The 20,936-nt window shown below is 43.4% G+C and overlaps 1 protein-coding gene across 1 annotated transcript in view; it reads right to left on the bottom strand.

Annotated features, from left to right (window-relative positions):
* The window catches only part of CDHR3 (cadherin related family member 3), a 52,760-nt gene that overhangs the window by 12,452 nt on the left and 19,372 nt on the right, over window positions 1–20,936 (bottom strand). Inside the window, exons 2-11 of the mRNA XM_072326706.1 lie at window positions 13,802–14,004; window positions 10,952–11,120; window positions 8,741–8,826; window positions 7,886–7,980; window positions 7,690–7,794; window positions 4,587–4,735; window positions 3,099–3,288; window positions 1,927–2,095; window positions 397–496; window positions 151–249 (exon numbers count right to left, since the gene is read on the bottom strand). Coding sequence (XP_072182807.1) covers window positions 151–249; window positions 397–496; window positions 1,927–2,095; window positions 3,099–3,288; window positions 4,587–4,735; window positions 7,690–7,794; window positions 7,886–7,980; window positions 8,741–8,826; window positions 10,952–11,120; window positions 13,802–14,004 — 1,365 coding nt within the window. The remainder of the gene's footprint in view (window positions 1–150; window positions 250–396; window positions 497–1,926; window positions 2,096–3,098; window positions 3,289–4,586; window positions 4,736–7,689; window positions 7,795–7,885; window positions 7,981–8,740; window positions 8,827–10,951; window positions 11,121–13,801; window positions 14,005–20,936) is intronic.

Here is a 20,936-nt window from a genome sequence, read left to right as displayed (position 1 = left end):
GGGGTACTAGGCAATTGTACAGGACCCCATTTTTGAACTGGAGCTTTGAGCAATTCTCCTCATTTAAATAAATGAAAATATGTTTGAAGCAAAAGAGTATTTGTCAGTACAACAATGCTGCTTCTACCATGCAGGTGCTACTTACTGTACCTTTAGTAATTTCTGGAACATTAAACTCATATGATAGACTGCTGAAGACTGGAAAGAATTCATTCACTGGCTTTATCCTGATATAAATGTAAATGGTATCTGGAAATGTAACACAAGATGAAATCATGGTTAAGTATGGCTGTGAATTTTTCTCATGCATATATTCAAAATACATATGGCATTCCTCTCCCCATGCTGTTACAGCACAGGAAAATATTTTTTAAAGCGTGTAAAAAGGATACTTGCTTGAGTAGTTAGGAAAGGCGATATCTTGCACCCTGACAGCCAGAGAATAAACTTCAACTCCTGGATTAGATGGATTTTCTAGATCAATGCTTTCAGTCATCTGAATTAAAAAGAAACACGGTTGTGTTTATACTCTCTTACACAAAGTCACAATACACGTGATGGCAATCGGTTTTCTCAGCGTCTCCCTCTTGAATACCCCGAATAGTCCCACAGGAGTACAATAGGCTATAAATCAATTATGAGACTGAATCTCAGGCTTTTCCGTCACGTTCACGGTTTGGCATCTCTTGGCAATTCAAAACGCTTTCCTTCTGCCTGTCTTCCCTTTAAGTGTAGGGACTTGTATCATCTGAGCAAAAGGTCTTTGCTTTTTACCTGCTTAATTCTGAGTGCGTGTAATGATCTGGCTCTTTACTATGCCCTTTGTTGGCTCAACAAGAGCCTGTGATTGCTAAATAGCAATAGTTACTCCTTGAGCTCAGGTCTGCAGACCTGTATTAAAGGTATCGGGTTCAGCCACAACTGTTTATCCAGGAACCAAGTAGCTACTCAACAGTGGCTCATATAGAGCTTTAAATCCTAATCTCCTGAACTCTGTCTCTCTGCAAGAGCCTCATAAACTCTGTGGCAGTGAGATTAAAGCACAGGCATTCACTGCTTTTTGTCTATAGGAAAACTCCTGGAGAGATGGGACACTTCAGATAGCCTATTACATTACACAAGCACGGTGATCAAAGGGCTGACAACAGTCGTATCCTGTGCAGCACTGAAAATGCCTTCTGTGCTGGTAGGTGCAGCAGCTAAGGATGGTGGCCATTCACATACCTGCTTCTAATAAAAAACTAGAGTTAGACATACAGAATCATTTTACTGCTCCTATCGCATCTTTGTCGTTCACAGATTGCCTGTGCACTCACTACACTTTGTGGGGTTTCTTCTTTTCTATATTTGTCTGTGGTTCTTTTTAAAGCAACAAAGCAGCCGTCACTGCACACGTCCAGCAGCTGGCGGGGATTCTGGCAAATGCAGATTTTACAGCAGCTACCAACATAAGGAAGTCATATTTTGACACGTCAAATCACACGACGTACAAATCCCACCACGCTTTTGTGAATATTTACCACATTTACCATATTGCAGTCCTTCACAGTGAAGACAAGGATCTTCCATGATTTAATGTGACTAAATAGGTACGATATGACATCAGATTGCTTTGTTTAACCATTTCAAAGTTGGTGCTTCACATGCCCTAAAAAACTACTTTTCTTCAGTCCTACCCGGCATTTTGATTTAAAACTGCCCTCTGTTCTCCAAGTTCTGTAGGATCCATAGAAACTATTAAAGGGTCTGTCTCTTACATCTCAACAGAACAATCATTCTCACCAACTCACTCTGTTGCAACATGAATTACAGTAATTGCTTTTTCTCATACAGGTAAAAACTCCAAAGTAAGAAATGACCTTTGTGAGAACTCATAAGACACTTTCAACATCGAGACCACCTGACATAAAGCCACAAATGACTGACCACAAGTCTCCCGGACTCAGCAGGCTCCAGAGCAAAGTTGTTACTTCCAAAACCGGATAATCCAGTGAAACTAAATAGATTGTTTGGTGGATCAACATCAATATCTTTACAGCTGTTTCTGAGATCAAGAAGAACTATCCCAGCAGTAGTATTTTCATTTATCTCTTTCCTGTTTAAAAGAAACATTTCCCATCAGTGCTCCTTATATTTCTTCTCTTGAACTCTTCACATACTCCATGCCAAAACATTGACTTCCATTTAGTTTCTAAGTGAAATCCTAGATCTAAATAGACAACAGCTAATGAAGCAATCTAGAATTTGAACCATATGCTGTGATGAATAGCAGCCCTATGTAATGGGCAGCACGCAGTTTGTCAGACCCCAAACCAAGACCTTGAAAATCCAATGAACTGCAGGAGGCACCATGAGATTTTAATGCTTAAGGTTATTTCAGCTCCTAATTTGTATTTTAAAACACCTTTGCAACACTCATTTCTTCATCATGTTATAATGTTTCCCTGATGAGAAGTTCATTCTTTTCTCCTTAACTAATTCCTGGACCATTCTGCTGCTTTGTAAAGCTGGTGTTTCTGGCCTTGCTGTTGACAGTGATGCTCTCAGTGATGCATGTGATGGAATTGCTAATGGAGGGTGCCAACTTTATCTTAAGAAAATGAAAGAAATAAAGAACTAACTGAAATGTCATTATGCCTTGATGTTTCCTTGTACAATCCCTATATATAGCCTCTCATTTCCTCCCCAAAGACTTTTGCCTCATTCAGATGAAAGTTTGAGCTCAATGGATCACAGAGACTGTTGTGTTGTCATCATGGACATTGTAACCAAGCAGCTCTCTGAGGAACTGGATTCTCTTCCTGCTAGTCCATAAAACTATATGATTTAAATGCACCTTTAAGATCATCTAGTCCACCCACCAACCCCTCCCCACCATGTCTACTAACCATCATCCTCAGTGCCACACCTCCATGGCTCTTGAAAAGCTCACAAATGCCTCAGAGAGTTCAGAGCCATAGCAAAGTCCAAGACTAGATCACTATGCACAGTCATATATGACAAGAGGCTCTGAGATCTGAAGACCCTAACTGATGTGCACTAACGGAGCACTGGGCTGTGGCAGCGAGGCAGTACTAAGGCAATAAGAGCGTCAGTACCTGAAGGTGGAGGGATTGCATTCTGGTGGGTTGTCATTGATATCTCCAATGATGACTGTGATCTCCATTTCACTGGAGTGCCCCCCACGAGGACTGTCCTCCACCCGAACTATCACAGAGACATTGGGATGGAGCTGCAGGGGAAGGACATCGCGGTCCATTCTCCCGGTCACCTGCAGCACTCCAGTTGCTGGGGGAAAGCAGCCAGCAGTTAGATTCTCACCCTCAGGGGAGGCAGTAAACACTTGTGGTGTACTGGTGGGAGGACAGGATAGCACAGCAGATAGGTAGCAAGCTGAAATCTTCTGTTCTCCAGAAATCATGGCTGGTTTAATTACTTTTTTAAATGATCCAAAATGGCTTTGATCTGTGTAAGCCTTTCACAGATAAATACCCACTGCTCAAAAATACTCCTGTGGCAACCTCAGCAGAGGGCTTGGGAAGCACTTAGGTTTCATTACACTCTCAAGGAAATGGTGCAGGTCAGAGCTGAGTGCACTCACCGAGCAGCAAGCACAATGAGCAGGCCGTGCTGTCCTTGTTCTCTAGCGACTAAGATGGCTTCACTTTCTCTGTTGTATTTCAAGCACTCTTCTGCACCTCTAAATCTACTCGTATATCAAAAGATCTGCTCTCAGCTCATGTCAAGTACTCTGATCAGCCATTCAATTAATTACATTTTCAATTCTGTTAGACTATCCAAAAAGGAGAAGATTGTTCTGGCAGAGCACAATACCGTTGCCAGAGTACTGAGGAGATAAAGGAACAGTTTGTATATCCCTTGCCTTTTGGGGTATAATTGAGAGGGATAATAGCAATACACAGCCAAAGGGCACGGGGAATCCAAAACTTAACAAGGATCTTCTTGATCTCCCACAGAACTGCGCTGGGTGGTAGATTCTACCACTGAAATAAGCATCTTTAAAACAAAAGTAGATGAGAGGCAGAGCAGTTGCTGAATGTCAACCATAGGAGCAAAATCCTCAGGACAGAGACAGGTGCGCCCCAGAGAGCAGGGGGACATGGAACCAGCATGTAGGAGACAACTCTTTAGAATGGTCTCACCCAAATATGGGCATGAATAGAGCCATGAAGCTCAGCAGTAGTTTTCATGCATTACAGTACTAGAGCAGATTTCGCGTACGGGAGAACAAGCTGTGGTCTAAGTACTTGCAGCCATTGCAAGAGCCCCAGAGAAGTCACTACAACTGTTAGAGAAAAAGGCAGCTGATTCAACTTTCACTCAAGGAGTCATCAATCTCCAGCCATAAGAAAACGTTTGTCAGTTAGTCACCTTTAGTCTACTTTCTTTAAGATATTGTATTTAATGTTAGTCAGCTCATGGAAGAACTTGGCCCTAGAAACATGCTGAGCATTTCTTTATTGCAGGGACAGACACTAAAGAAATTCAACACTCGGGCAAAAACATCTCCTGTGTGGCCACCCTTTTTTGGGGAGAGTCAGAAGGCATGTTTTTGTTTGTCTTACATGGATTTATGGAGAAATATGTGTCAGAAGACTGGATGCTGTAGAAAAGTCTGCTGGGAGAGTCTTCATCATCAGGATCTTTAGCTGTTATATTGGCAACAACAGTTCCTGGGCTTTGTTCCTCGGGAATCCTGTAGATCCGTTGTTTTCTACAAGGGAGAGCAACGTTCATTCAGGAAAAGGCATGTCTGCGTTTGCAAGAGCAGCTGAACACAGACTTAGCTGAGCAACCAATTGTAGAGGTAAAGCGCTTGGCCATGATGGGCTCGGAGTTGTCACAGCCAACATCCCAGTCACTGTTTTTGCCAGCTGGGCTGCAGCAGCAGCAGAGCTGCGATGTGGGCATAAAGCATAACAGAGCTGCAAAAAGGAGAGTCCTTCCCTTTCCCTGCAACTTATCATAGTGAACGCAATTTGACTTTCACGGAATTGTGGAAACTGAAGATGGACAGGGCTGTTCAGCCAAGCAGTCCATCCCCATGCAGAACCACCAACCTGCCATTTCCTGTAAATTCTGCTGTTTTCCAGGAGAAAAACAAAAATAGAAGCAGTAACACAGTCATATTTTGGAGCGAATGCTGGAGGCATCTGGGGTGCAACAGCATTACTAAAAAGCATGGGCTGCTCCTCAGGTAAAAGCAAGAAAGAGCATTCCTGTGGGTGCCCTACTGATGTCCCCATGATGTTGCTCCAATTTCCCAACGTCTGTCTGATTCATTTTAAGTACAGATGCTGTTTGGCATGCCAGTGCTCCCAGAGTTCCCATGAAATGAGTTTTATGGCTCAGATATGGTCTGACAGTTGTGTAGAATTGTTTATAATGGTTGCAACTGCATGTTCACATGGGCACTGAGGTATGCAGTTGCGGTACTTGACCCATGCGCTAAAGCAGGTATGGGCAAGCATGCAAAAACTGTGCAGAGACTATGTGAAAGGTGATTTATTCTCCTGAAATGCCTGAACACACAAAATATCTGCTAACAAAAGCCAAAGGGAGTTGAAGATGCTCAACAGTTCACAGAAGCATTAGGAGCATGCTTCAAGACAGAACATTTTTTGTACATTTTAAACCTTCTGTGCCACCACTGACTGACTAGTGTGTTGTTCCTAGTTCAGGAAGACATGAGCCCCATGCCACAGAGAGGATTCACATCTCAGACCTCTCTCTGCAGCTCCATCTTCACAGCCCTGCCAGCCTTGCATGTGCCATTGCCCTGTCCCCACCAGACAGATCTGTCAGGAAGGAGTGGGCCATTCTCAAGCACATGCCCATCACACCAGGGGCTCATGCAGCTGGGAAGGAGATGGGGCCACCTCCTACGCAGCCAGGTCTGGGCTGTGTCCTGCTGTCAGAGGACCCTCCGCTTGCCAGTTGTATTTTACAGCGCAGTTCAAGCAGACCTTTTAGACACTGTAATAAAATTGCGAAGGAAGCACATTTGTTTTCTTGTCTTCTTTGTTTTCTTGACTCCACACATTTTCCACTGATTTTAGCAGCCAGAATTTCAAAAGGGTGAATGCCGATGCAGTATTGTGAACACCAAAACCAGATGTGCCTGCATATACTATGGGAACAATTAGAAAGGCCCTTTGAAACTCTGCTCTTGACAGCTTTGATCAGGAGAAAATAAAGAAGGTTTGCTAACTTGTCAAGCTTCCCCAACTCCCATCTCAGCACTAATTATTACAGTGTCAGAAAACACACAGTCCCAGCATGCAGCTCACATTTTAGCAGGGTGAGGGCACGCATGTGCATAGTGAGGACAGCTCACAAAGAGTAATTTAATTTCAAGCTCTTTGCAAACTGAGCTTCTATTTTTGGCCTGTTGTGTCAATATGAAAGGGAAAAGATTCAAACAAATGCCGTGCCTTATTTGTGTCATACAACAACAGAGTCTTAGGCATTAGGTGTTACAGATACTCCATTCACTGTCTTGAACAAGTAGATAAATATTTAAAAGAGCTCCTTTGGCATTCCAAACATGAGGATAAATAAACAGAAATGGCAACTTTTGGATGAAATAATCAGTCTAGAACACAATGTGCAAATGTTGGCGCTGGGAAGTGGATTCCTGCTGCTTGTACAGCCTGTGGATAGAGCTGTTAACCTTTTTGGTTACTTCATACATGAAGTTCAAGCAGCAACAAAAGTATCCATTACCATTATTATCCATATCTTTACCCAGCAAAGAGTGTACCTGGCCAAGCTTTGGGCTGCCAGCTCTTTGCATAGGTTGCAGGAGACATCTCACCATAAATACTCCCACCGGGGACCTTCTACCACCTCAGGATCAGAAGACAGAGAGAGAACATCTAGAATCCAACTCATGTCTCACGCAAAGTGACAGAGACAAATCAGCTGCAGAATCAGAGCAGTTCTATAAGAACTGTGCTTGTCAGCTTCCTGGTTCAGAAACCTTTTGGCCACTGTGTTTCCCACCACAGAACAGCCCTCTGGTAGCACGCAGCTATTCTTTCCTATTTTGCAAATTTTCAACAATTTTCTTTATTTCAGCTGAAGCCCCATTAATTTTCAGAAGCTATTCCTGATCTCTGTGTTGTGACACAACAATTTCCTGCTTGTGACAGAGCTGGGAACGGCAATGTTTCAAAGAGGACCGAGGTCGTTATAAGTGTGTGTGTCTGGGAAGAGGAAAAGACAGATCAAAAGTGAGACCTTTTTATGTCTAGACATTTCTGCATGAATAAACATCATTACAGTGAAACACACATCTGCATGAGGAGTAAATTCTCTATGACTGTATTCTCATGGGCTAAAATTCAGGCCTTTGTCTGAACTTGTCCAAAGGTCTTTGCATAGCTTTAACCTCCACTTGCTAACAAGAAGCCTGTTTGGCCGCCCTTAGCTCAAGAGCGGAACCTGGAAAACTTAAAACTAATAAAAATATAAATAATAAAAAAGGGAAATGAAAGCAAATCTTTTCAGTAAAAGAATGGGAGTCACCGCAAAATGAAAACGCTGCTCTCGGTAGCACTGCATTGCTGTATTAGTTTGCCCTCCGTGACACCCTCCCATTGGTGCCAAGGCAGTAAAGCTGGGAAAACATCTACAGTCTCAGTACAGTGGAAGTTTCTCACTCACGTGGTAAAGTAAGGGCTTTCATCATCGATGTTAATTATATTTATATTCACTGTTTTGGTAGAGTTCAGTCCTTCCAGATCTGTCACTGTTACGTTTAAAAAATAGCTGTTAAATAAGAAAACAAAACAAGAATCACTCTTTGGCTGCATAGAAAAGCATTGCCCACTGCAAGCACGTGGAGAAGAGAAACTCTCACCAGTGCGGATCCTTCTCGTAATCTATTTTTCTTTTTGAAAAAATGTCTCCATTTTCCAAGACCCGGAATGGCACCGATTCAGGGAGTGGCGAATACTGAAAGGAAGAGGAGAACGAGTTAATCATTTCTGCATCATTTTGTTTGAGCATCCCTCTGGTCGTGCACTGCTTTGTGAAAGGGCTGAGGCACAGCACGGTGTCTGACCCAGAACTACATGATGAAGCACAGAGACACACAGGTCTCTTTAGGTCCAGCTTCTGAGTGTGCTCTTTTATATTACAACAGCCAACAAGGCAGAGCTGCAAAACAATTCTTAGCTAAGTGCTGCTATTTTTCTCCTTTCTGCAAACAAAGTTATCACTTCCCAGGGACTTTCATTGATATCAAGAGTATTTTCCAATATGCTGATCCATTTGCTAAACTGAGGGCCACAGTGGTGGGATTATCACAGAAATGAGATTCCGTTTCCTTGTGAGCAGTTTCCTTACCGTCTCATCTGAAAGAATTTACACTGTGACGTAGAAGGTTAAAAACTTTACCCACTTGCAGTCACTCTGACCTAATAAAAATGTTCTGAAGACATTCTCTTTTTTTTTAAATACACGATTCCTGCAGTATCTCTGATTAACTGCATCGAATTCTGCCGTCAGTGCCCCTGGATTTTGGAGTGCTGAGAGCTCAAAATACAATTTGTGTTCAAACGTTGAGGCTGGGTTTCCTCAGTATATTATTATTGACAACGCTTCAGTCTTTTCCAGTGTTCCTGATGATGAAGTGTGTTGTCAGAAGAGGCAATTAGCCCTTCAGATACAGTGGTTGATTTAATTTCTGGTGGTTTTTTTTCCCCCAGCTTACTTTGAGTTCACCATTCTCAGGATCGGTTGCATTGACTCTGTAGATGAGTCCAGGAGGCGTTCCTTCCAAGACATAGATCCTCACAGCTGCATGGATAGAAGCAAACGCAGTGTTAATTATACAAGAATGAAGGGCACAGCAGCAAGAAGACTGACATTCTGAAGCTGTCTGGGTGCATTACTGTCTGATGTGTGCTCTCACTTCACCAGCGTCCTTTCAAAATCCTCACAGGAATGAGCACAAACACTCCAAAGATTAAAAGGAAAAGTGTGTATCTGCGGACAGACACCCCTCACTGATAGCTGAGAAAGGCTGATCTGTAAATAAGGTCTTCTCTGAGCTGCTCAGCGGGTATGGAACACAACTGCATTTTGTAGACACGTGTCTGCCTCGACCATGCAGATGGGGAGAAAGTGATCTGCTCTCCATCCCCATCCCCTTCACACCCTCCCCTGCCCCCTGCCAGGAGAGTTCAAAGCCTTTCCTTTTCATTTCTGCTTTTCCTTTACATCTGTGGGGTGAATACATGGTAGATGGCCTGTGCTTAATCTCTTGCCTTGCTCAGAGCAAGGAGGATTCCTCCACAACCGAGCTGCCTCACGCTCAGCCACTGGCAACAGGCTCAGGCACAGTGACGAGCAAAACAACAGCTCCTTAGATCCCATTATTTGCTTTCTGCCCTTTGTGTCTGCTGAACCTGGCGTTTCTGGACTATTAATTGCTGCTGTGACCCCCGCTGACTGCTGCTTCTCATCACAGCGGTGGGAACCCCAGCACAGCGTAATGAGTTGTTCCCAGAGGACAACAATACGAATATAAGGTTTAATGAGAAGGAGATGCTTTTTAATAACCAACGAATGCGCAATTAGTGTCTAATTGTGGCTGGTACTGTTAACTACAGCCATGCAGTTAGACAGATCAGACATCTGTGCTCACCAATTTATGGCAGCTCTAGCTGAGAGTTAAGCTGATGCACTTATTTGTAACAAGCTCCCACATAGTATGTTTCATGCTGTGCCAATCCCCTGAAGTGTCACATTTAATTATTATTAGATTCCATCAGCACCCATGATACACGAGACACCCTCAGCACTGAGAAGATGACACAGCCTCTTCCCTCGGGGAAGCTAATTTGCTTTACAAACTAAATGTTGTATGGAACGGAGCACCCGCATGCTCGGTGGCGCTGGAGAAGCGGCTGCGCCGTGGCCGTGCTGCACTGAGCTCAACCCTGCAGACAACCCAGCAGCACCCACACAGCCAGCTGCAGCCCGTCTAACACTGCCACTCTGGGGCTGGGGGTTTGTCAGCCCCTCCCTAACACCAACCATGAGCGTAATATTATCATAGTAAGGAAAAAAAGCAATATAAGGAAATTTGTTTTACAATAAGGGCAGTGAGGCACTGGAAGAGGTTGCCTAGAGAGGTGGTGGATGCTCCATTCCGGGTCAGGCTGGACATGGCTCTGAGCAGCTGAGCTGTAGGTGTCTCTGTGCACTGCAGGGGTGTTGGACTAGATGGCCTTTACGGGTCTCTTCCAACTCAAATGATTCAATGATTCTGTGATTGAATGCCCTTGTCTAAGTGCTGTTGTGGATCCAGACAGCCAGCCTTGTTATCGATGCTGTTGCAGACTTTTCCTTTTTGCATCTTTGTGATCTGAAAGCAAACCTGGTTTCCTGTGTGTGCAAATTTTTTGCACAGCCATAGTATACGCTTCTTTAAATTTATCTTCCCTCTCCAAATCAGTCCAGTTTCAACAAACTACTGCAGCACAGATCCATACTGTGCTGGCTGCATTCCTATCAAACTTTGGGTTCACAGTTCATATCTTTAGGGCATTTTGTCTCATAAAACAAACAAACAAACAAAAAGACAAAACGTACAAACATAAATAAAGGAACATATGAAAATAACATTGCTTTCATATTTTTTTTTTCCTTTTTTTTTTTTTTTTTTTTTTTTTTTTTTTTTTTTTCATTCTTCAAATGCATTTAAATGTCTTAATCAATTTTAGTCAAATCTTTGAGAAAACTAAAAGGGCATTTCTGTAAAATAAAGCTTTGATAGAAACAACATCCTGTTCCACCCTTGTTTTCCTATAGGACAATATTTGGACCACTTTAACTACGGGCATTGCATGCTGTTAAATTCTGCATTTGATGTCATCTTTGTGAGTGCTGCTTTTTTCAGATGCCACCACCATCTTACTTTGAATTGCCATATTTCCCCAGAACACAGGACGTTCATTCTTATCCGCGACTTGGACAGTCAGTGTGTTGAGGTCAGTCCTCCCGGCAGTATCTTCAACAAAAATCTGTAAATCAAAGCTCTTTGGCATAGTTTCATAATCTAGGACAGGGTTTCCAGTGGTAACAACCTGAAAATAAAAAACAATACTAACAGTACATCATGCAAGAGATGTAAGTTACAGACTACAGGAGTGAATAAAGGAACATCAACAAGCAGTGAGCATTTTAGATCATCTTCCACTTACTGACACAGCTCTTGCCAGTACAAGAAATGTGAGGAAAAATAAGGACAGACAGACCAAAAGGTTGTGGCCCCATGGAGCGATGCAGGGACCTCTTGTGTGAGTGATAGTCTGGGGAGGAGAAAGCCTGGCAGGAACTGTCCTGCCTTGAAGATGGTGTGTTGCCTTCATGGCCACAAGCACACCTCCTTTGCAGGAAGGAGCATGCAGCAGGAGTCTGTACAGCCCAGCAGGATCAAGGCCCTTCCCTTTGTAAGTGGATCTGGGAGAAGACTTGCATGAAACCACAGGGAGGAATGAGCTGCAAGAGCACACTGCATGAGAGTGAGACCTGAACTGCTTGGGGAAATTGAACTAATTAAAAATGAACACAGGCCTTATGTTTTGTAAGCCTGATAATGCAAATGTTTGATTTGTTGAGATTTTTTTTGAAAGGCTTCCAGCTCTGCACATCAACCCTTAAAAATAGAAGGCGATCATCAGATGGCTTGGCTTGGAAGGGAACTTAAGGCCTACCAGTTCATTTCTTTTGCTGGGGGCCCCGGGCCTGGACATAGGCCTGGACCAGAGCAAGAGCAAGATGCTGAAAGTTGTATGCTACAATCCTCACTGTGGAAGCTAATAAAGAAGCAAGAACTTCCTTTCTTGGTATGAGAAAGGAAAATGTAGCTGCTGACTTTGTGAATCAAGATGATCTCTTTTGAGGTTGCACTTGTGAAGAATGGCTTTGAACTGGTGTAGACTGTGAGTGGCTTACTTCAGTTCCAGGCAGGAGCGATGCTTACTGATAAAGGCAGCATTCACACACCTGAAGCAGCTGCAGATATAGTGAGCAGCATCTTGAGCTACTCCATAACTGCCCACCCCTCACTCCACATGAGAATCTCACTGCTCCTTGCTTTCCCCTTCAGTCCCGGGGAGCAGAGGGAGCATCAAATCAAGGTAGCTTTGGCCAGCAGTGTGCTTTCATGCCCTCAGCACAGTGTTCATATCTTAGTAACCAGGACATTCTCAGAAACCCCAAAGCATACCAAGAAGTGTGATATTGCCCAGGCTTGCTGCAAAAGGACTTGGTTCACAAATACAGGAGAACCTAAGCTGCATACTTACATACAGAATATTGCTTTTATCTTAGCAAAGATGTAATGGCATCATTAAGGAGAGCTGAGGTACCTCATTTTGGACCATATTACTCTTGAAAAATGTTATATCAATCTGCTAAAAATAGTGTAAATAAATAAAAGTATCAAAGTTCATCAAATAAATTAACTAAGGACGCTCATGAGCATTTATCCTTGCATTGTGAGTTGCACATATTCAGTCTACTGCTAACTTGCACAATTTATATGTAGCTTTCTTTATGAGTTTCTCGTGACTGATATTCCCTGGCTCAAATACTTCATTCTAGTTCCTCAAGTGGGTTAGGAAACCCCAATAACAGTTACAGATCAGTTAAGATATACAAAGTCCTCTCGGGCAATTTGAGTAATTGGGGCTGTGGTAAGGAATGACAATAAGCTGGCACTTTGGAGTGCCAGAGATTTTTAGCTATTTGCAAGGTCATTTTTCCTTCAGATTAGTTTTCCAGTCCAACTCATCAAGCAGCCCACAGTGCTGCACAGCGTGGAAATGGCACAGGACAGGAATGAGTGGGCAAAGAAAAGGACTATATTTTGCAGCAGAAGGGATAGCTTTAATTCAGAGTGCCACAGTACAGCCTAGGAAGTGAGAAACTTCCAACAAACCTCCTTGGAAGCACTCAGAAAAAAACTTACCAATTATTTTTCTAAGACTCTACTCAATATCTATCAGTATCTTTCAAAGGTGTTCAAGATTGTCACTGTTGAGGCTCAGACATACAAGTGGGCTGCAGTGGAGTGCCCAGCATCATGCCTCTGAGTGTTCACTCACTGCCAGTGACAAATGTGAGGCAATGCTTGCTAATTTATCCAGCAGTGAAAGCTAGCTGGAGCCAACAGAAACTGCCTTACACTTGGCACAGAACAAGAGCACACAACAGATAGAAATAGATGAGGGATATGTGGAAGCATGATATCTTTGTATCTCCAAGTGTCTTCCTTGTGGGTCACAGCTCTCATTCAGTGTTAAACACAGCTTTGATCTGACTCAGCTTACGCTGTTTTGGAAGTGAGTCAAACTCATTTCAATTCTAGGTGGAAGTGTCCAAACAGGAGCTCCATATGCTATAAATAATCCACTTTAACTTCACAGCAACTTCGTATTAAGTAGGCTGAAAAACTTGCAGATAACTACAGATAAAACCACAAAACAGAATGCACTCCTATATGCCCTTTTCTAGAAAATTGTGCTTTCTTTCACAGAATAAACAGAATTATTGTGATTAGTGGTTTCTGCCTAGATGCAATTAAAACTGTAGTCGGTATGGTTATTCATGTGTCATATTATTGCAGCAAATAGTACTACAGTCTGCGTTTACAACACCTTTCTGATGAACAGATGAGTCACTGCGCACTGCCAATTCTCAGCAATCCAGGAGCCATGAGCCAACAGGATGGAGCATTGCTCAAACTGAACAGAAAACTCACCCTGTACACAAGATCTCCTGCGGATACAATAGCAAACGCTTCCGTAAGTGGATTCGAATTTACTATGGTAGGGTGTATTGCAACAACTCCAGAAGACAATGGAGAACCAGTTACATTGAAGGTATAAATGGAAACACCAGCTGGTGCATTCTCTTCAACGGTCCTTGTAGTAGGTAAGCCCCTCAGCAGTGGGGTTCTTCTTCCTGTAAGATGAAAATGATTGAAAAATTACTTCTAGGAGTCTCAGACTGGCAGGAGCACACAGCTGCTGCCAAGTTAACATTAATGAGCACAAAATGCCCTGATTCTCCTTTTGCTCGTGAATGGTGGTGTTGCACTGCAGTAAAACCAGTACTAATGGCAGAAGACGAATGGTCTTATCTCTAGTTCAGTACTGTGCTATCGTCACCTCAGATAGCTGATGTTTAAGCAGTATTGCCTTCATATCCCCAAACTGGCAGCGTACCTCAGTGAGACTGAGAAGGACTGGAAGCTGATGGCTTACCCAAAACACTTGCCAAGAAAGCTGGCTGCTGTCAGTAAAACTTTCTGTGCACTTAGTGCCAGGACAGCAGCGGACCCTGCTCAACAGGCCAGGCTGTTCATATCTCAGCAACTCCTGCAGCAAAAGTACTTTTACTGGGTGCTCAGCCTAAACCTTAGGAATGCCAAAGGGAAGTGTGCTGTGTTGTAACACCGCTGAATGGTGGGATGGAGCCACATCCTTCTGCCCCTCCTCACGTGGCTTGGGAAGGATGGCTCACATCAGCCCCCAGAGAGACCCTACAATTGCATTTCCTCAGTGGCAGCAGCGCCTTTAATCTGGAGGGGAGAATTCAGCTCCAGGGGTTTCAAATGACATTAGAAGGATCCTTGTTGACTTTTGCCCTAAACTATCAAAAATCTTGTTTCTCTGACTCACTAGTGACCTTTTTGAGCATCCTAGGGACAGATTTCAAATGATTGGTGTTTCCTGGACAGATGTGGCTTCTATTACTGAACTCTCAAATAACTGTTCCCCTGTGTCCTAGTGTCTTTGCATCCTGAGAAGCAAAAGCAATAGTGATAGGTGAGTCTACGAGGCAAAGCATGGAGTACTGTGGTCCCTCTTCCCTAATCCCAGTGAAGGACTAAGCTTGTATCAATGTTCTTAAGGATTCTGGAAACCGCCTTCAATAAAAATTGCCTGTGTAAATGAGATTGAGCTGAGAGTGCCTTCTGGGGATACACTTCCACAATTGGAGCTGAGCTCTGAATGTAACCTGAGGGCAGTATTCAGTACCCAGTACTTAAAACAAGTCACAGTTCATTGATGGAAACTCTTTACAGAGTCTATTAAATCATTTGTAACATTTAGAAATGTAGGGGTTCTATTTTCATATTATCTTTGAAGAGTTCCTTGGCTGTTTACTCAGGATTCATCTTTTTGACTTCCTAAACCATGAGTGCTTACTTTTTGCCCTCCGCCCTTCCCCCCCCATTTTTTTTAATCTGACATTTTCCATACAGTATCTAAATGGCTTCTTCTTTCAGCTGATTTTACAAAAGCCCTCCATTGTTTCTACAAGTTCTTGGTTCTTGGTTACCTCCTCATTTCAGAGGATGAACCATGCTTGAATAAATTTAATACACTGTTTATCAGAATTACCAGTCCCAATCGTTAACAAATTCTGAGCCTAATATAAAACAGTTATGACAATGGCTTTTGGAAGTATATGTATATTCAAGCCCTAAATACCTGTGATTTGTTAACCTGGAACACTGGAACAGGCTGCCTAGTGGGGTTGTGGAGTCTCCTTCTCTGGAGATATTCAAGTCCCGCTTGGACACCTACCTGTGCGACCTGGTGTAGGGAACCTGCTTTGGCAGGGGGTTGGACTCGATGATCTCTGCAGGTCCCTTCCAACCCCTATAATTCTGTGGTTCTGTGATTCTGTGAACCTTTACAGAGGGCTTGAGTCATATATTCAAGCTATTCTCTTCCCATAACCACGCAGGTTAGACAAACACTGTTCTTCAGGACCAGTTGAGATTCACATGCGGTGCCCTGAGAAAATGCGGGGGGGCACCAAAGAAAACACCAAATAGTGGCAGGTTTCTGAGGACTGGAAGAACTTTCAGTTTCTTGAGAGCAAGGCGGTTCTACCTGAGAAGACAGCTTGCTAAAAGCAGCTCCATCAGTCACACAGACTGCAGCTTGTAGATCCATTTTAAGTTGCTAACATGTACGTATTGGCAAACCTTTTGTGTTTTGACACTGAGCAAGAGTACTGATACCCTCCTAATTCTCCATAAGTGTTTTTTTTCTGTTCAGTTGCTTGTTTTACTTCAACAAATGAGAAATGTTAACAACATTTGAAAGCAGTATTAACAATATTGCTACAGTTTTAAGAGTAGATGGCATTTCTGGTAGAACTGACCTCCTTTCCCACTCCAACACTGCCACACTGAGCAGCAGCTATTGCACACTGAAGTCCCTCTTCCAGAAAAAAAAAGTCTTGTGAGGGCTCATATTCTCTTCATTACGCTGCTGTAACCACTGCTGTAATCTATTTCAGTAGGAAAATAATTGTTACTTGATTTTTTCCATCTGTGTCCGATCCCTAAATATGTATTATAAAGTTCCCAAGAGAAAGTACAACAGCCAACAGTGTTCTAATTTTAGCAGTGTAATGAAATCATGTTCTTACCAGATACTACTCCCAGCAAAATGAAGAGAAGGAACGTGCTCTTCATCGCCTTTACAACCCTGTCCTTTGCGTCCTCAGGATGCCAACTGAAGGAAAACCATGGTATGTTTTCCCTCCTTTACAATCAGCTCCACCTAAATTCTTCCTCTTTGTCATGTGGTGTGAGAAATGAAACAAAGGACCATGTCTCTAAGGGAGTTTCTAAACACCGTCAGCTTGTTTGCTTGTCAGGGAACTGCTCCTTGCTCACACTCCAGCCACAGACCTGGGCCACACTTGAGAAAACAGCCATGAATAATCCTTTCACTGCAGTGATCTTATTTATTGAAGCGTTATGAAAAGAATCTAGGAAGTTCTAAATGTGGAAATACTGCAGTGTTTTCATAGCTCTGGCAAATGAGGTGCTCTCTTCAGAGACCAGGATCAAATACTCACGCTTTCTTTCTTACACCAGAAACCTGATTTTTTCTCATTTCACCAGGTACCAGAGAATTACTCTGTACATGCACTGCATACCTGGGGGGGAGACTGCAGCACATGCACGTGATAAAGTCAGCTTTGTCACAGCTGTCTCAGGAACAGCATGGACCACCATGCAAAGTGCACTGGTTCCTTGGATTGGGCGTTTAGACAGCTAGCCCACAATATACCTGTGCAACTTTTACTTTTTTGACCTAAGGGCAGTCCTAGCCTTTTTGGTGAAGCATAATATAGAGGTGGTACTAATGCCGGAACTGGATGCAGTATATGGGCACATCATTATTAACTCACAGAATAATTTAGGTTGGAAGGGACTTCTGGAAGTCACCTGGTCAAACACCCTGCCCAAAACTGGCCCAGTTAAATCCAGTTGCTCAGGAATTTGCCAGTTGGTTCTCAAGTATCTCTGCACAAACTTACCAGCTCAGCGAAGAAATATAGCCTTGGCCTACAACAGACGCGGCCATGCTGTCACCTGGAAGCACATGCTGCACCAGGCTGTTACTGAGGAAGCTAATCTTCCACTGCCGTGGGAAATCACAGAATCACAGAATTATAGGGGTTGGAAGGGACCTCTAGAGATCATCGAGTCCAACCCCCCTGCCAAAGCAGGCTCCCTACACCACGTCGCACAGGTAGGCGTCCAGGCGGGTCTTGAATATCTCCAGAGAAGGAGACTCCACCACCTCCCTGGGCAGCCTGTTCCAGTGCTCCGTCACCCTCACCGTAAAGAAGTTCTTGCGCACATTCGTGCGGAACTTCCTATGCTGAAGTTTCAGCCCATTTCCCCTAGTCCTGTCCCCACGCACTACTGAAAACAGACCAGCCTCGCCACTATGGCTGCCATACCTCAGGTATTTATAAACCTGGATCAAATCCCCTCTCAGCCTTCTTTTCTCAAGGCTAAACAGACCCAGTTCCCTAAGTCTCTCCTCATAGGGGAGATGGTCCAGGCCCTTCACCATCTTTGTGGCCCTCCGCTGGACTCTTTCCAAGAGATCCCTGTAAATGTGGGCCTAAATACTATATTAGCAATATATATGAATATACATAGAAAACCTCACCCTCAAATGACCTAATTGTGATGATAAAATATTAATGCATATGTATTCACAGCAGAAAAAAACAAACAAACAAAAAAAAAAAACAACAACAAAACAAAACAAAAACAAAAAAAACAAAAACAAACAAACAAAAAAAAAACAATGAATCTGAGCTGTTTCTTTACATACCAGGTCATTGCCAAGCCCTTCACATGCATTTCTTGTGTCTGCAAAGATGCTTTAGACCTGAACGGACTTTGATAGATAGTTCCCATCCTAAGCTCCAAATAGCCAAACCATGCCAGAACTCAGGGATCACAGTTTTATAGCCTTTATTTTCTTTCTGTTCATTCTTTGGCTGCTTTGGGGAGTTTGTTGGTAGTGGTAGTTGTTTGTTTTGTTGTTTGATGTTCTGTTTTGCCTACAAATACGTACTTCGACATCTTTGTTTTGTCTTTCCTTTGTGTGAGAATCCACACTGATCTACTTTCAGCAGGAGCTCAGTATCCAAATCACCAATCAGACTCTTCCCCGCAAATTTGTGCCAAAGACACCATAGAGGAACCCTGGAGACATGGATGGTAAAAGCATTTGGAAGACATACGTGCTTCTCTCCAGCTTCTCCTGGAAGTGCAACAACTTTCAGGTGCTGTGTGAATTCCCAGTGGAACAATTCTGTTGCCGTGCACAATTATAATTCAAACCCCCACTTGCCCAGGTACTAGCGGAACCCCCGCTAGGGCCAAAAGGACCACCGTGACTCAAGAAAGGTGGCAAAATGGCGTTTATTAGGAGTAATCAACACCTTATATACCTTACTACTTCGTCTACGCCCCCTAGGGCGCACGTTTGAAATGCGCGCCAAGGTACATCACAAGGTGAGGGATAGAAATGGGGGGGGGGGGCACTGTCACGTCACATCTCGAAAAGCCCCGCTACCGCCTATATGTTTACAACATCTCCCCCCCTCCGAATACTACAAGGTTCAGCCTCGTTAGCATCTACAACACAATTCATATGTTTTTTTTCTCTAAATCTGTCTCCAGGGCTTCCAGGTATTCACTGATAAGCCTCCTGGTTCAAGCATGTTGTGAGAAGATCCCGCTGAGGTGACCAGGGAGATGGGGGAGGCACAGCTTAAGGGAGGACGGGGCAAAGGGCAGCTGTGGGAGGAGTGCCTGTGATCAGAAAGGGCTCTGGCTCTTTCTTCCTCCTTTGGGCACTGTCAGTACCTCTCAGTACCTCCCTTGGCCTCTCTTTTTTGTATTCCCCTGCTGAGATGGTTTCCGTGGTTCCCTGATCTTTCCTGTCAGGTTGTGAGGAATGTGAGAAAGATGCCAGTGTTAAGAGAGCCCCGAACTGTGAGAAAATCAAATCATATCAATAAGAGGTATATCTATATCTGCAAATATAGAGGTGCCGAGGAAGAGATGAGTTAGAAAAGGTGAGCAAGGCAGGAGAAGCTCACTGGCAATGAGCTCTGCTGCTGCAGGAAGGACAGGGATGAAATCTGCCTGGGTATGAAGCAGACAGATGAAAAGAGGTCAGGGCAGTGCAGGCGAGAGTGCAACCAGGGAGTTTGCAGGCAAAGCAGAGGGAGGGAAGAATTAATTGGAGCACATGAAAAGGTCAAGGAAGGAGCTGGGGTTTTAATCATTCTTTGTTTTTCAAGGTGATTTGAAACCTGGGCATTTTAGAGCACTGCTGAAAAAACACATTCCTGAAAAAAATGTCTTCTGGAGTATCGGGTAAAATGGAGAGAGAGGAAGGTGCTACACCGTTCAATAAATTAAGGGTCTTTGGTTCAGGGGAAAGACCAACAGGTCAGCATGTGAGAGACTGCTTCCATCTTAGGCTGGGATGCAGAGATAAAGCACATGGAAAGTGGAGATATCAGGTAGAAAAGAACAACACTGGACTTGCAAACTTCCAATTGCCTGTCCTCAAGAAAATGAGGGATTTTAACACAGGCCGGCATCAGAGAAGCAGTCTCCTTGCATAACAACATGTGCAGCTTCAGGACTCTTTTTTTCTATGCACTTAATTTTCAACAGACTTCTAGTCTGTTAACAGGAAAAAATGTTCTCTCGCTCTTCAAATACATCAGAGGTTCAAGACATAATTTTCTCATTAATGGCTATTTCAGCCAGAGCAACGGCTCTCTTTTGTGTAGCCAACCCGCAGGAAAGGAGGCATTTTGCTCTTACTGCGATAAATACCCACTAAGAATTGAGCAGCTTAATGAGAATTTTCCCAGCCCTGATCCAACTTCAGGTCAAGGGTATTTATTGGTATTTCACCAGTCAAATTACTCAGATTGTCAGCTCTTATTTTCCTATCCTCTCTCTTTAAGCAGTACAGCTTCTCCATCCGCTGCCTTGGTAACCTTTCCTAAAATATTAAAAGAGTACCTCAGCATCCTACACCAAAAACTTATGCACCATTTCATTTGATTTCTCAGCTAAAAGCTTCCTCTGTACTATCCGCGAGTAACAAGAGCAAGCTAAAAGCCATGAGTATCCAGGCTATCTTAATCTCATGATCCCAGCTTAGCAAGTTTAGTAACTGATCCCATGCAATTATGTAAAAACGCCCCAGACAGATATCTGGGCCATCTATTCTTTAGCACTGACTTGTAGACATGTAAACCTGCAAGTCATCTTGATAATTAACTTCGGTGTCTGTTAACAAGAAGCACTTCCATCACATCAAGGATTTTTATGGGATCCAGGCTTAAGTAAAGGACAGCCTTAAATCTGAGTAAGTACACATAGAAGCCTGAAAACACAGTTGTCAGAACCAAAAACAAGTTACCTTGTTGCTCCATTGGTTATACACCTTACGGATGAGAACATTTGCAAAAGAAAAATGAATCCCAGGAGTCTGACATTTCCTACTTATTCCATAATTCGAGAATTTGAG

The sequence above is a fragment of the Excalfactoria chinensis genome, chromosome 1 (assembly GCF_039878825.1).
Source record: "Excalfactoria chinensis isolate bCotChi1 chromosome 1, bCotChi1.hap2, whole genome shotgun sequence".
NCBI classification, from domain to species: Eukaryota; Metazoa; Chordata; class Aves; order Galliformes; family Phasianidae; genus Excalfactoria; species Excalfactoria chinensis.
This window is presented reverse-complemented; position numbering and strand designations above follow the sequence as displayed.